The sequence below is a fragment of the Mirounga angustirostris genome, unplaced genomic scaffold, assembly GCF_029215605.1.
Source record: "Mirounga angustirostris isolate CCGP_5_RB_7025 unplaced genomic scaffold, mMirAng1.0.hap1 SCAF_12, whole genome shotgun sequence".
In the NCBI taxonomy this organism is placed as follows: Eukaryota; Metazoa; Chordata; class Mammalia; order Carnivora; family Phocidae; genus Mirounga; species Mirounga angustirostris.
Genome location: NW_026991720.1, coordinates 62414613 through 62429359, shown reverse-complemented (window position 1 = coordinate 62429359; position 14747 = coordinate 62414613). Strand labels below are relative to the sequence as shown.

Genomic DNA, 14747 nt, shown 5'->3' with positions numbered 1-14747 from the left:
ATGTTATTATGAGATCTTCCTTTCCTTCGGGTCACTTAGGACATATTTCAATCTTGTGTTCACTTAAGTTACTATTAGATTAGCAACTGTCTCTTCCATTAGAAGGTAAATGCAATGGGGACAGGCTATAATTGTCTCTCAGTGTATCTCCAATCTTGAGCCCGGGGCCCAGCCTCCAGTAACACTTGATAATAGTCAAATGAAGGGGCGATCGTGCTGCAGGAAGTATAATGAAAACAAGTAGGAGAAACTCCACAGGGAAGTAGACCCTATTGCCTGGCAAGGAGACCAGTGCTGCTCCGTGTTGTGGGTATCACAATAATCCCATTAATGGCACTGGAGATTTGGCTTTAGAAGAGATAGGCCTTCCCAACTTTTAGCTTTGGTCACCTTTCATTGACTATGTGGCCATTTGGCACATCGAAGCCCAAAGTTTCAGTCCTGGGCTCTGCCCACAGCCCTTATGTGCTGCCACAGCCTCAACCTCAGTCTGTTGTGGAGAAAAATGATTTTATTAAGTTCAATTGTGTGTGATATCTAGACTGAAATCAGGCCAGGAAATCTGGGGGGGGGGGGGGGGTCAGGAAATGAAGAGGGGAATTGCTGGATCAGGAATAGGTTATTATTAGCAGGTGTGGGAATGTCTAAAAAGCAACACTTAGCCTAGGTCTAGAAAGTAATTTTTAAAGATTTTTAAAAAAGATCTTTCTTCATTTGAAGTAGATGAAACTATCTGTATACACAAAGATTGTTGTTACAGTTGAATATGCACAGTGAGGGATGAACTTAAAGTCTAGCACTTAGTTAAAAGTATTGGGTTGTTTTATCTACTGCTCTGTTTAATTTTATTAAGTTCATCTTGATAAACTACAGAAACTGCCAATATTATCACCGCAAATAATTTACTTAAGAATGAGTAAATTAATGAGAATGAATGAGCAACCCGTATTGTCAGCTTTTTACAGTGTTTAAAGACTTAATTCCATTAAAATAAACTTTTGAAAATATGTTCTCCATCTTTAAAATTTTAAATACCCAAATAAAAAAGGTATGATTTATTTTTGTCTCCAATATTTGTTTGCCTTTTTATTTTGGGGGGGATCTTGTTTGAATAACACATTCCTGAAAGAGATTGATATTTTTCTTATAGGCAAATTGGGAGAACAAAAACTTTTCACTGAGGGTAAAGTATAGGCAATTTACTTCCAATCTTATTCTTTTCTGGTCTACTAATAATAAACTGTTGCCCCCATCTTTCTCAAAGCCTTAGGCTCCTACCTGACATTGAACTTATTTTGATCTTCTGTCTACCCTAAAGTTCTCTGCATCAAGCCCAAATTCCTAAATATTAGTTTATCACTGCCTGCCAATTATTTCTAAACTACTTGATATATAATATTTGCTTTCCACATTTTACTGCATGAACCTGTTGTGTCTAACTTTGAATTGGAATAATTTCAATATTTTCTTCCATACTATTTTTTCTCACTCTTGAATGGTGTAGCTGGGGATAGCATTTTAGGTTCATGGCCATTTTCCATCACACTTTGCATATATTCCATTGTCTTTTGGCTTTCATTATAACTAAGAAGAATTCTAATTTTAATTGCCTTCAGTTGCAGGTAATCTTTTTTTTTTTTCTTGGTGTGTTACTAGTTATTTTTCTACATTTTATGTTTTAAGTACAATATGCCTACATGTAAATTTGTTGTTGACTCTATTCAGGACCCAGAGTAAGCCTTCATTATAAGGACTTAAGTCTTTCTTTAGCCATTATGTGTTTAGACCCTGCTTCTCTCTCTCCTGGAAATCCTAACTAGGTGCAAATTGTCTTTCATACTTGCCCTGTCAAGCATGAACCTACGGCCTTACTGCCATCCCCTGTAGGTGTTAAAACTCCAGGTGAGTGGGTGTCAGCAGAGGCCACATAGGAGACCCAGACTTCACCCTTCGTTGGCAGTGACAAGGCAAGACCCCCTTCATCCACACTACAGTATCCAGTTATTGGCATAGATACTACTGAATGAGACTTGCTGACATGCCTTAACTTAGACTATACATGTAACTTAGAACATACTCCTTCTCAACTCTGGTACTAGTAAGAAATGACCAAACTATGAATTCTGTTTTGGTATTGTTACCTGGGCAAGGCTGGGTGCAGGTCTCCTCGAGAACCATTTTTTTATTACCATCTATGATGGGTTCAATGTCAGTACAGAATTCTTCATCCACCACTTTGCTGAAATCATCAGCTGACCCATCACTCACTACACAGGAAATGTTCCTTGTTCTGGTCCCTTCACCACACTGGGCATCCTGGAATACAGGAAGAAGTAACTAATTAGGAAAAGAAAAATAATTCATTAGCGAGCTCATCACTTACAGTCATCTCTGCATGACTGATTTTGATTTATGGGCAGTTAAAGCATTTGCAACCTTAGGGAAGAAGTCCTATAGGACACTAGCAGTAAAGTACACAATGAACAATTCATTTGTTTTCTAGCCAAAGACAGGCAAATAAATTTTCATTAAAATGAATCAGTCTCCAAATGATTTTAAAAACACAGGACAGGACTGCTTGTTATCAAAACTAATTAAACAGTTACAAAATGGCAAGGTACCTAAAATCTTTAGGAGGAAACATGCTGTCAGCTCTGAAAAATATTTCTGAAAACAAGTCTCTACAGATTAAAAAAACACACATTTCCATACAACCTCTTGAGATCTGATTACCTGCACTTGGCATAGAGACCACTGGCCATATTGCCACTGGTAACAGGGCTTCACTGGGCAAGGCTTGGACTGTTCCATCAGGGTAGGGCATGGCCGTCCATCACCCTGAAAGGGCTGGGTCACGGTGCGCCTTCGGATCATTTTTCCTTAAAGAGATACAAGGGGATGCAACTCTAGTGACATATTTGTGTGAGCGTCTATCTTGAGAGAGGGCATCAGATACTTCTGCTGAGGAGACCTGAGGAACGAGTAAGGCTCAGCCATTTTGAAGAGAAAGACACTGATTTCAACTTTTCTGAAGATTATCTGGTAAGACTTAAAGCAAGAGGGGTATCTTATTTCCTGTTCCTTGACCAGGGGTCTAATGTTAATGAAGGTACAAACCAACCTGTGAGGCCACATGTTTGAGAACAATCTGACCAAGGAGACCAGTCGGAAAGCTGACAGTTGACAGGGCATTCCACCATGCACGATGTGTTCATCGGCCAGTTCTTCTCCAGGCCAAGCTGAAAGGAGAGAGGTAGATGTGTTTGTATTGACCTGGAAGCTTGGCTCGGTGTAGCAGTAGAAGGAGGGTGGGAGGAAGAGAAGAAGAGTAGTGGAGAGGAGAGGAAGAAAAAGCAAGATGCATAATAGAATAAAAAGGTACCTGGAGGTCAAACACCCAAACTTAAAAATAGAAAGTGGTTCAACCCAGAAGAGTGGGAGAAAAGGGCACAGGATGAGTGGAGGAGCCCGTTTACTCAATGCTGTTGAACTGTTTAGATAAGTCATGAAAAAAAGTAGCTTTAGTCTCCAAATTGGCCTAATTTCCCTAAACAAGGAACAAATAGGTGTAAGCACAATTCCTTTCCATTAGTTAAAAACCAAAAATATCACCAATATATAGATCTATAGTTGTATCTTTGGGATAAAAATTTATCTTTGCATGTGCATGTTAAACTGAAAAGCAAAAGATTTGAAAGACAAATCACCATTTGAAAACTAAATATTATAATGTATTGAAATAATATATTAGTTAAGTATGCTATCTCTTTCAAAAGGAAATACGGGTCACTAGACTTTTTTGATTATGAAAATTTTATATACACTTTTTTTTACAAAGATTTTCTTTTCTAAAACTGATCTCAGCAGCTAACTGTAGTATAATTCACTTATTTTGGTTAGCCTCTCATCAGATACTAATATTGTGACATTTTATTGGCATGGAGTTCCTTACTTAAGCATTCTACTTTTAAAATAGGAGATTTCAAACTCATCGACTGTATATGCAAACAGTTAAAAAGTCCAAGGTACAAAGTAGCATGAAAATAGAAATATTTAAGAGCTTGTTAGGAGAGTACAATTTTGAGGTTGGGGGTAATTCTTGGGAATTTTCAAGATCTTGTTTTATTTCTGCATGGAAAAGAAGTTTATAGTGTCTAATGTACATAGCAAAAGCCGGCAAAAGAAAATTTTCCTGAAATCTTGTGTTGTGGTTCAAGTATAGCTCTTGGCTCTAAGTTATCCCCTGAGAGAGGATCAGGTCAATGGCTGCAGGCTACATACCTCTGCAGGTGCTCCCATTGTATTCTCAACCAGTAATACTTGACAAATTTTTGGCACAAAATTTTTTTACCATTTTTACCATATCAAAGTCTCATAAAGTCACTGAAAGTCATGGGAAGTTGCAGAAAGGACACTTAAGGTGATTACATGCTAAAAAAGATGTGTAACATTTAAGGTAGACAATAGTTTTGTGGAGAGAGGGTTTGAATCACAGAAGTGAACTCCTACTGACTCATTTCACTACAGAATTGAAAAGGATATCTCTGTATAGATCTTCTGGGCATCGAGGAGTAAGACATTTAACCCTCTGCTACTTTTTTTCTTAAACATTTATTGTGTCCTTTTTTTCCCCCCTCTCTTGCTCTCTCATCTGTGTAAAAATATGTGTCTAAGTAAATGAAAAGAAATCTGTTCAGGGATCAAAGAATAGGAAAGGAGAAACCAATTACTAGGTATTGAGTGAATAAAGGAAAACATCAAAGAAAAAAATGCTATATAAATGCTAGATGGGTTTAACCCTAATTGTCCTCTTTGTTGGGTAGGAATGGCATTTTTCTTTTTGGCTGTTAGGGACACAGCAAGCGTTAGCTACTGCTGTTGGGCTGAATGCAGGGTTTGCACATGTATTAGTAGGTAGGCAATCAATCCATTATTAAAAAGATAGCTAGCTTTTCTCAGGGCTATTATTTAATACTACTGCATCCATGGGAATGGATAAAATGGGATATGAGTTGTTTATTCCAATTCCTGCAGAGAGAGCTCTATTCTCCCTAAAGACAGTATTTACTAGAATGTTATGATTTGAATCCCTAATTGTCACCACAGTATTCAAACATAATATTAATGCATAAGAGTAAATTCATCTAGGCTCCTGGATAACTGAAATTAGTTATTTCTCAGGGTTTTACTCACATTTCATTTAAGAAATTAAGGACTCTATTTATACCTCTGTTCTATAGTCATGTTTTTAAATTGGTTTTGTATGATTTGGGTTTAGCTTTCACAAAGCTCTCAGCTATTCATGGTAGATTTCATTCTGATCCATGAGGACATTTATATGTACACTTGCAAAAAAGGAGATATATTAATCAACTAGAAGTAGATCAAAGCTCTCCAGCCAATATATGACTATAATAATGTTCAGTAATACTAATGTTCTTTTCATAATGGTTACATTACTTTGATGTTACTAGTTTCAAAAGCAAATTAATTCAGATGTAAAATTTATAATTAAAGTACGAATTCACTAAATTATGTTATAAGATGGTGGTGAGTGGAATTTATTAAGTAAACAACTCGTTTTCAGCACACTCGGGAGCTCCGTTCCCATGGACAGATATAACGAAGTTGTTAGGGCCATATGATAAAGATATCAAATGGATTAAGATATTTCCATCTCGAGTTTTCTCAGGAGTTGGAACAATTTACCATGGGCTTATATAACCTCTGGGATGTTTAGATAGAAGTTATGGTCACCATGTCTACGGAACCCTAATGAGGTCATAAGCTCCTCTCTATGTGTTCAAGATCTATGGAGGCTCCTGCTTATCTTGGTTCATGTTTAACCCAGTGGGGCTTAGATGCAGGAGGAGTTAAAACCTGTCAGGAATGTGAGTACCCATTTGGTATGGAAGTCAGACAAAATCATTACAACATGAAGTGTAGCCTCATGAAAGCTAAAAAAAGCCAACAACTATGTTTCCTCACATTTCATAAGGTCATACTTAGAAATGATGACATTACTTTTATAAATTGGAGAATAGTTACAATTCTCTGTACCTCAAAGATATAATGGAAGACTTCATTCCTTTGTTTGAATTTCAAGCTCTCATCCAGACCTGAGTACTTAGACTCTCACAGCTGGATATTAGATCCTAATATCAAAATCTGCTACCAAACCACATGTGATCAATGTTTAGCAACAGAAAGAATAAATGATGGCTCTTGGCAGGTGTCCCAGGCAACACAAAATTCACATGAAATTACAAAAGATGATGAGTAGTCTGATTAAGATTTATTGCCTTTATTCACCTTGATTACTTACTGTTCCCCAAGCATTTCTTTCAAAATAGGCTAATTAGCATACCTTTGGGCTCCAAGCAGAACAAAACACAGGAAATTATGTGTAGAAATCAGTAGTTGGACAGTGTTTCTTTTCAAGAGGGTGCTTAGCAGCCTCTGAATAGTGCAGAAAAACATCTGTTGGCAATGAGCTGCATTGAGCACAGGTCACTTGGCTCAGCATGAATCGAAATTATTAGGGAAGACTTTACTTGCAGAGATATAACACAGTATCCCCTCACCTCTTCACAATATTTCAGGTCAACCGACTTGCCGTCACTTCGAACACAATCCAACATCCTTGTTTTAATGCCATTTCCACAAACTGCCTTCTCACTCAACTGGCACGTACTCCAGTCTGAAAGGAAAGGGAGCCCATCAGAACAGAAAGCTATGTAGGAAACAGATTTCAAATGAAACTCTGATGACCTGAATCCCATATTTAATTCACAACTGCTTCCTAAGCCGCACAATCAATCATCCCACATGCAGAACATATGGGTCCCGGCTTTGAACATATCAAGAGTCAAATGGACTTGCTGGGGTTGCACATAGCTACAGGGATTATTCTTGAGGCAGATGTCTTCTTGACCATCTTGACAGCTAGCCATTTGTTGATATCGTGAAACTGGCTTTGGCCTGCAGATCAAATGTCACTTAAAAATTTGTTTTCCTAATAAAAGGAGAAATTTAAAACTTAACATTATTTTTATTTTAGCCAAACAGTCATAATTTTTAACGGGTGGCATTTTAACTGTGTCATTACACTCAAATAAAATACTATTTCACTTACTGTCCATACTTAGAATGTTTTAAAATATACACTTATTTATTTCAAAATCACTTTGGCCATATCTATTTAATTCTTTCATTTCATGTCTTTTGCAAAATAATCCTTTCATCTTTCTCTCCAGGGTAGCATAGCATGTCCCGGAGAATTGTGACTTCCTTTGTATCATCAAAGGAAACTGAAGAGAAAAACCTAAGGGAACAAAAGGCCAATCTGATGGCTGTGTGTTTTGTATAAGGTTTGGAGTTTATTTTAGTGTGAGAATGACTTGGGAAAAATTCCAAAATAAGCTTCGGGGTTGCCCCGCATCATATAAACTAACACATTCTCTTTTTTCCTAGAGTATGTGCCTTGATGGTATGGAGATGAGAGTTATGGAAAAAAATGGAATTCATAATAAACCTTTTTTTCAGAAAAAACCAACAACCCACTTACCCTTTTTCATCTGTACCTTTGATAATACAGGAATATTAGTATCTTCTTCATATACTTTTTGGTAGCTTAAAATTGCCAACATTTTTACATAAGACTAATTGTGCTTATAAACTGCCCCCACACCAAGAATTGTCCTGGTATGTCACAGCAATTAAACATTTTCTGAAGATGTTTATCTTTCATTAAACCTGATAATTATGGGAAAGATGTATCTTTTACTTGCACCTTCCCAAAGTGGGAGGATGTCTTAGACCATTCACAATCTACCTTAAGGACTCAATGTTTGTGTGATACTTTCATTCTCTATATCTTAATGTTTATTAAAAACAGGTAACTATTTCTGTCATTATATAAAGAATTATCTCTGGGAAAGTAAGCAGCATGTCCAAGAGGGACATAGATGGAGATGAACAGTACTTACAGGAATGCTGCTGAGCTGAAACATGGGATTTGGCTTTTGTCTCGGTGATGAGGTGACTATGCACGTACCTGTTACATTATAATCATAGTGGAAGCAGTTTTTGTTTAGGTTACAAGGTTCCTTCTCAACAGCATTAGGGCAGGCTCTTCCTTCATCAGCAGGTTGTCTGATGGGATCAGCTGACCTTTGCCGGAAATTGCTTTGATTGCAAGGCTGACAAAGAAAAATACAGCTCCTCAGGAAGGTGAATACTCAGCCACACGAGAGCTAATATATTAGGGAGAGCATTGGAGCTGGAGTGAGACTGTTGGGGCCACTGGCTAACTTGAACAATCTCATTACACCTCAGTTTCATCATCTATAAAATCGAGGTGTTAAATGAGTTTCCGATGTCCCATCTAGCTATAAGATGCTTAAGAGTCCGTGTGTCAAATACTAATAGATACACCACATCACATATATGCAAATGCATGCATCTGATCATATTATGTGATTAATTATATTTATAATTAATATAACTATATATTCATTATGAATTAATGATAGTAATGATAACTGTAATTATATTAATATATAATTAGTGATCTGCATCACTAATATAGAATTAAAAATCAATCAATCTATCGAATTTAGATTCTTGGACCTGAAAAACCATTTTAAGGGTGACTTTAAATAACTAGCGTTCAGTGACCTTGATTTTCCTAATGGGCACATCCCCATGCACAGGAACACAATTCAGCAGTTGAAAAAGACTAGCTTGCCATTCTGCTACTGGCACCGTCTTGTTCTGAAAACATCTGGTTTCTAAGAACAGGAACTTCAAATCCGAGGCTATAGAATTAGAACAAAGATCATCTGCATACCCTTGTGAAACAGTTGATTCCCTGTTGCTATTTAACCTGTATCCAAGTCAACTGGCAGCTCCATTTTGCTCCTGCTCTATCAGTTGGCTGCTAATCAGCTCCTTTAATAATGTTAACACTGAGATAGAAAATGAATTTCGCCTTGAAAACATGCATCATAAATTCTTTGAAACTGTCTTATATTGTATTTCAGCAAATCAATTCCACATTGGATGTATTCTTCCTGGGCTTTTTGATGCCATTTTGAAATGTGCAGCTTTACAAAGGTTCCCCGGGCCAAGCCAAATTTCCTAAATCCTAAACAGCATGTTCTGTTTCAAATGACTCTTCCCAGGGTCCCACGGAAGAGCCCCTACGGGCTGTTGAAATCTAGAAGCTTTGTGTGATTTGAAACTCTCAGCTGGCTTTGCAGGCCCACAGAGACACAAAGTCTGTGTGTGGAAAGAGATTCACTGACACACAGCTTTCTTCTTTCGATTCCCTTTTTTGCCAGATCTTTTGCGTTTTAGTGTTAATACTCCGGCTGCAGTATACCCACAGTGTGAAAGATTATTCCCACAATTTAAATAATATGGATTGGGCAAAAAGCAAGGGATGACAATAACCCGACACCATTAAAGTACTTTTACTAGAGCTTCATTCTTTTTCCCTTTACCTGGAGGGATTCATTATCACCAGTGCAGTTTTTAACATGCTGTGTATTTATAAGCCAATCTGAAGGCATTTTGTGCGGGTCCAGGAGGAGGATGGAGGAGCATAAAGCTTGCAAGAGGTTGAGCTGTTCTAGCGTGCGCCAAAACACAGCCGACTTTAAATGGCACAGTCACAGAATGAGGTAGCCAAGAAAACACCCTTGCCTTGGTAACTAATTTGGTAACTAATTTAGCAATTAGAGCATTAAAGCTTTAGGCTTTAGTGGTAAGGAATTAAGTAAACGCTCTTGATAAATGGTTAATCATCTCACCAAAGTGCATCGGGTCCACGGACCCCATTCAGATATCACGCAATCCTCGGGACACGGTAATTTGCACTCTCTAGAGCCCAGGGGCATCTCTTCTGGATCACAGAGGTAATCTTCTACATGGTCAGAAGGACCATCCGCTGTGTTCTGCATGCATCTAGAAGAAAACATACCTATTCAGTGAAGGAACCAGGACACTTAGAACAATGGCCAACCCATTCCATAGATGGTTCTTTCTAAGACATCATTATGGGGTTGGGAGGTGGCAAGGTTTGCATTTGATAAATAAAATTCTCCAAACATGAAGACATAAAAGGATCTCTGCCTCCCATAAATACTTGCAGAGCTTCAGCATTATATAAAATGTACACTTCCTTGTATCATCATACTCTTTTAAAATTATAGCCCATGTGATTTATAAACTCTGTATGTCTTCCTCTGAAAGAAGAGGGACTTTTACACTCATATATGATGCACCAACTAATGAGGACTGGTCCACAGAGATTCATTGAGGAACTTATTTTTGGAATTTTGGAATACAATGCACTTTTTTCTTCAGAAGGAAATGGCAGATTCCACAGAGAAAGTAGATTCGTACCTGATGGAAGATGAGGCACACTGAACTTTTTTAGTGAGAGGTTTCATTAAGTATTTTCAAAAGTAACTGATGGCATTTATCAAGTTATTTTGTCATTTAAAAAGTAATTTTAGCCTCCTGTATGCTGATAACTTAAAAGAAAGCCAGAAGTGAAAACACAATTATAGTAGCAATAACACAAATGCTCTAAATGTGGTTGTTTGAATCTTCCTCTATCTTGACCTTTTTTTATTGTTAGTTTTCTTTCTAACAGAACAAATTCAAACATCTTATTATGTTTCATTCTTTTGTAAGCAGTCATGGAAGGCTTGTTTACTCATCTCTCGGGGATCTAATTAACGTGGCTAGTACCAGACTTCACTCTCAGTGTAGTTAATAATCTCTCCAGGCACTTTTCTAGTGGAAGAGAAAAACTTTATCCCTCATCTATAACTCAGAGAAGGTCTACCAAAGTAATGGGTTTGGGAAGAGAGTACATTGTTGGAGCTAAAAAGGCAGGCTTGTGTTCTTAAGCCTCTCAAAGCCATAGCAATGTTTTAAACTGTCGGTTAAACTACATTATCAGTTATACCTGGAATCTCACCTTTTCCCAGGGATTTACAATCAGTGGGGACATTGCATTTTCACAAATCTACTCTACAGAATTCCTTTCTCTACAGTGCTGCCCAATTTAAGAGAAATGTTGTTTTCCTGTGGGATACATTTAATGACGGGAAAACTGTGCTGTTGGTCATGCCTTAATTGGGTTTGTAGTCTGAAAAAATACCTCTACGAATACCTACCTCTGCATTTTTTTTGTGTGTGGCATGTATTGGATAAAAATAGAAAAGAGCAACCACAAAAATATGCACAGGTAGATATTTATTTGATTTCATTGCTGAAGAAAAAATTATAAATTTCTTTGGGAGAATTTTAGTTTTCCAGGAAAAAGTTCTATCTTTGATGGCATTTTAAAAATATCCTGTTGACAGCAACTTTGAGAGGACATGGAGCAGCTTTGAGATGACCTGGAACAGGGTTTAATGCTCAAAAGTTGGGTTTGCTGCTAAGGCAAGATTGTATTCATGGTAGGCACTCACACAGTGTACAAGGATTAACTTGCAAAATTACCTATTGATCCAGAGTTAAAGACAGACGTTCAATACTCTATTAAGTAGTTATGTACATAAAACCACATTTTTACAGGCTTTTCTCCTTTAATTCTTTATTATACAGCTAATTTATTCAGTTTAGGAAAATCAGAAGAAACAAAAAAAGTCACATGATTCTATCTCTGACTGAGATAGAATCTCTATGTAAGCATATATTTTACTTCATTAAATAGAGCAAATTTTACCTACTATTTGTACTGTTTAAAAAATCAATAATACATTATGAACATCTCTTCATATCATTAACATTTTTTCTAAGATATAATTTTTTTTAAAGATTTCTTTATTTGAGCGGGTGAGGGGCAGAGAGAGAGAACCCAAGCCAATTCTTCCCTCAGCACAGAGCCAATGCGGGGTTTGATTTCAGGAGCTTGAGAGCTGAAACCAAGGGTCAGATGCTTAACAGACTGTACCACCTGGGCGCCCCAACTAAGATATAATTTTTAATGACTATATTTGAATGACATCATTTCAACGTGCCGCAACTGTTAAAAATGTCCTTATTGTTGACATTCAGATTATTTATGTTTTATTTACTTTATTTGGTATTAATCAGTTTTTAAAATTACTCTAGAAAACAGAATAAATATTTGGATCAAGTTTTAAGCACAAAGGAAGGCACTTTAAGTTCATTTGCTTTCTTTAAATTCTTGGCCTTTTTCCTTTCCATAGGACAGGGAATTATGCTGTGAGAAAACTGAACTGTGTTAGAAATACATAGTGCAGAACCGAGCTGGAGGCAAAGGGTGGGACAGAGGCCAGCCACAGGTATGACAATAAGGAGGTACACTGTCTGCAGAGAATTCAAAAGCGACAGTAAAAATAACCAAATCTGTTGCTTTTTATTATCTCTTTTTTATTATCACCAGGTGCTAGAAATTCTAAAAAAAAAAAAAAATGTCTGTGAAAAATATCCCTTCCCACCAGGGAAAATCACTTCTGCCACCAGCCTTTGATGTACATACCATCCTGAAAGAGAAAGAATGACATTGGATAAATTGGTACCTGCTTTCTTATAGACTCATCTATCCTGAAATGTCATCCAATGCTTGCATATAAGCAGGACATTTTGACCTTAATTAGCAGAGGATAAGGTTAGAAAAGTTTACTACTCAACCTGTAACAAATAGGAACATTATTACATGATCAGAGATCACAATCGATACTGACCTTCTCTTTTCTCTATTGACATTAAAGATGTTTACTGAAAAAATAAATTGATCTCAAAAGTTACTTTGCTTAAGATGTAGCAGGAAATGTTGAGAGTATCTATTTATAAAGCAAGAAAAAGCAACATCTACAAAGATCATTGAAGGGAAAGCTAAAAGAACAGTTCTTTATTATAATTTTTCTTACAAAAAACCAAATTGATCAAAATCTTTTTATGGGGAAAATATTTTTAAATTTGAAGGAGAAAATTTAAATTTGGAAGGGAAGGGTGGAAAATGGAATCTCTGTCTTTTCCTTATATTTCCCTACCAACTTATTACCTTCTGACCCCTCATCCACCTTTATTAAGTTCCTCAGAAAAATAGCTTGAGAGTTCAGAGGGCTTGTGAAAAAAGAAATAGAGATTATTTTTATTGGAAACAAAGTTATACAGATTGTGCCAAAGTTTTACAATACAAATGTTAATTCGCTCTACTTTTCTATTGAGAAATACAAATCTTAAATTCATGGAAAGTTAGGTCAGAGCTTGTCCACAACATGAACTGTCGAGTTTTGGATGTTTTGACATTTGTCTTAACTGTGTGTCACTCAGCAGGGTTAGAAGAAACTGGTATAAAGAGTGACAAATCTGTTGCTTTACTAGATGGGTGCTCTTGGTAAATTACTTAGTACTTCTGAATCTATTCTATGAAGTGGAGATAATAAAACCTCATACACTTGTTTCGTAGGGTTCCAGAACCCTTAAGAGCCATATGCAGATACCGCAGGGAAAATTTAATGAGTATCCAAACTGTATTAGGTGTTAGGGAATTTCTATGACTATGACAGGGTCTCGGTTTGGAGAAAGCTATAGAGTTTAACAAAAATGACAGACAGTAAATGGATCTTTCCAAAACAATGAGGGGTACATGGGGTACTATGGAGCAACACTGCTCAACAGAACTTTCTGTGCTGATGGAGAAGCTCTATACCTCTGGTGTCTGACAGAATTAGCCACCTCTGGCTACGGAACACTTGAAATGTGTCTAGTGTGGCTGAGGAACTGTATTTTTAATTTAACTTTAGTTTAAATTTAAAATGAAATAGCCCCACGTGGCTAGTGGTTACCCTACTGGGCAGTGCGCCCACAGAACAAATGAGCAGCACTAGGTATTAGGGAAGGCTTCCTGGAGGAGTTGAGAGTAGTCACAAGTTTGCCAGTTTGAGGATACAAAGGAGCAAGAGTTTACAACAGTTTATCACTAAAAAGCAGTCGGAAATATTTTTGGCTTTTAAGAACAAAGTCATTGGGGTTGGAAAAACTGAATTAGTTCAGCTTGCATTCAATATGTGGCTCTTTCTTTTCAGGAGCACCTTGAAGTGAGGCTTCCAGTCAGAGGCCCCGTGTAACAACCTGCTGCTTGGAGCAGATCCCCTTGGAGCATTCCACGAACGCAGATTCCCTAGAAATAAAGCTGAAGACAGTCGGATGCAGTAAACTGGGGAGGAGTAAGGGCCGTACCTCACTTTTCGGGTCTGCACGCCTTCTCCACAGTTATCCCGCATGTTGACAAAGGTCACTTTGCAGATGCTCCACGGCTCTGGGACCCATATATACTGGCTGCAGTCACTGTGGCAAGGGACCACCTCATACACCTGAAACACACACAGTTCTCAGGGATTTCTCTGCAGGGAACCCGATGGGCGCAACTGGGAGCCCTTCACCTCCACGACGAACACTGTATTCCTGTTTAGCTGTTTTCATTCCTCTCCTTTACGACAGGCTCATTATTCTAAGACAGGACTATGGAAAACCTCTTGGGAATTCCAGCAGTAATGGGCAGGGCTAGCTGTGTTGTATTCTCTTGATCCTTGATCATCTATCACATTACAGTTGCACATGTGACCTGACGAAGCACCGGGGATACCCCACACACTGCCCCGTACTGCCCCCCACTGCACAGTATTGTAATTTCATGGGCCATCTGCTTGTTCACGGTGTTGTGGGTCTTCAACACTTAGGCCAGAGTGCTCCTA

General features: G+C 37.6%; 1 protein-coding gene across 6 annotated transcripts in view; it reads right to left on the bottom strand.

The window, feature by feature from the left end:
• THSD7A (thrombospondin type 1 domain containing 7A) overlaps positions 1-14747 on the bottom strand; it is a 448580-nt gene that overhangs the window by 22047 nt on the left and 411786 nt on the right. For all 6 annotated transcript variants that reach the window (XM_064575204.1, XM_064575207.1, XM_064575202.1 and 3 more), the window contains 7 exons: positions 14233-14366; positions 9816-9969; positions 8057-8201; positions 6585-6700; positions 3122-3239; positions 2734-2879; positions 2142-2316 (listed from right to left, as the gene is read on the bottom strand). In XM_064575204.1, coding sequence (XP_064431274.1) covers positions 2142-2316; positions 2734-2879; positions 3122-3239; positions 6585-6700; positions 8057-8201; positions 9816-9969; positions 14233-14366 — 988 coding nt within the window. The remainder of the gene's footprint in view (positions 1-2141; positions 2317-2733; positions 2880-3121; positions 3240-6584; positions 6701-8056; positions 8202-9815; positions 9970-14232; positions 14367-14747) is intronic.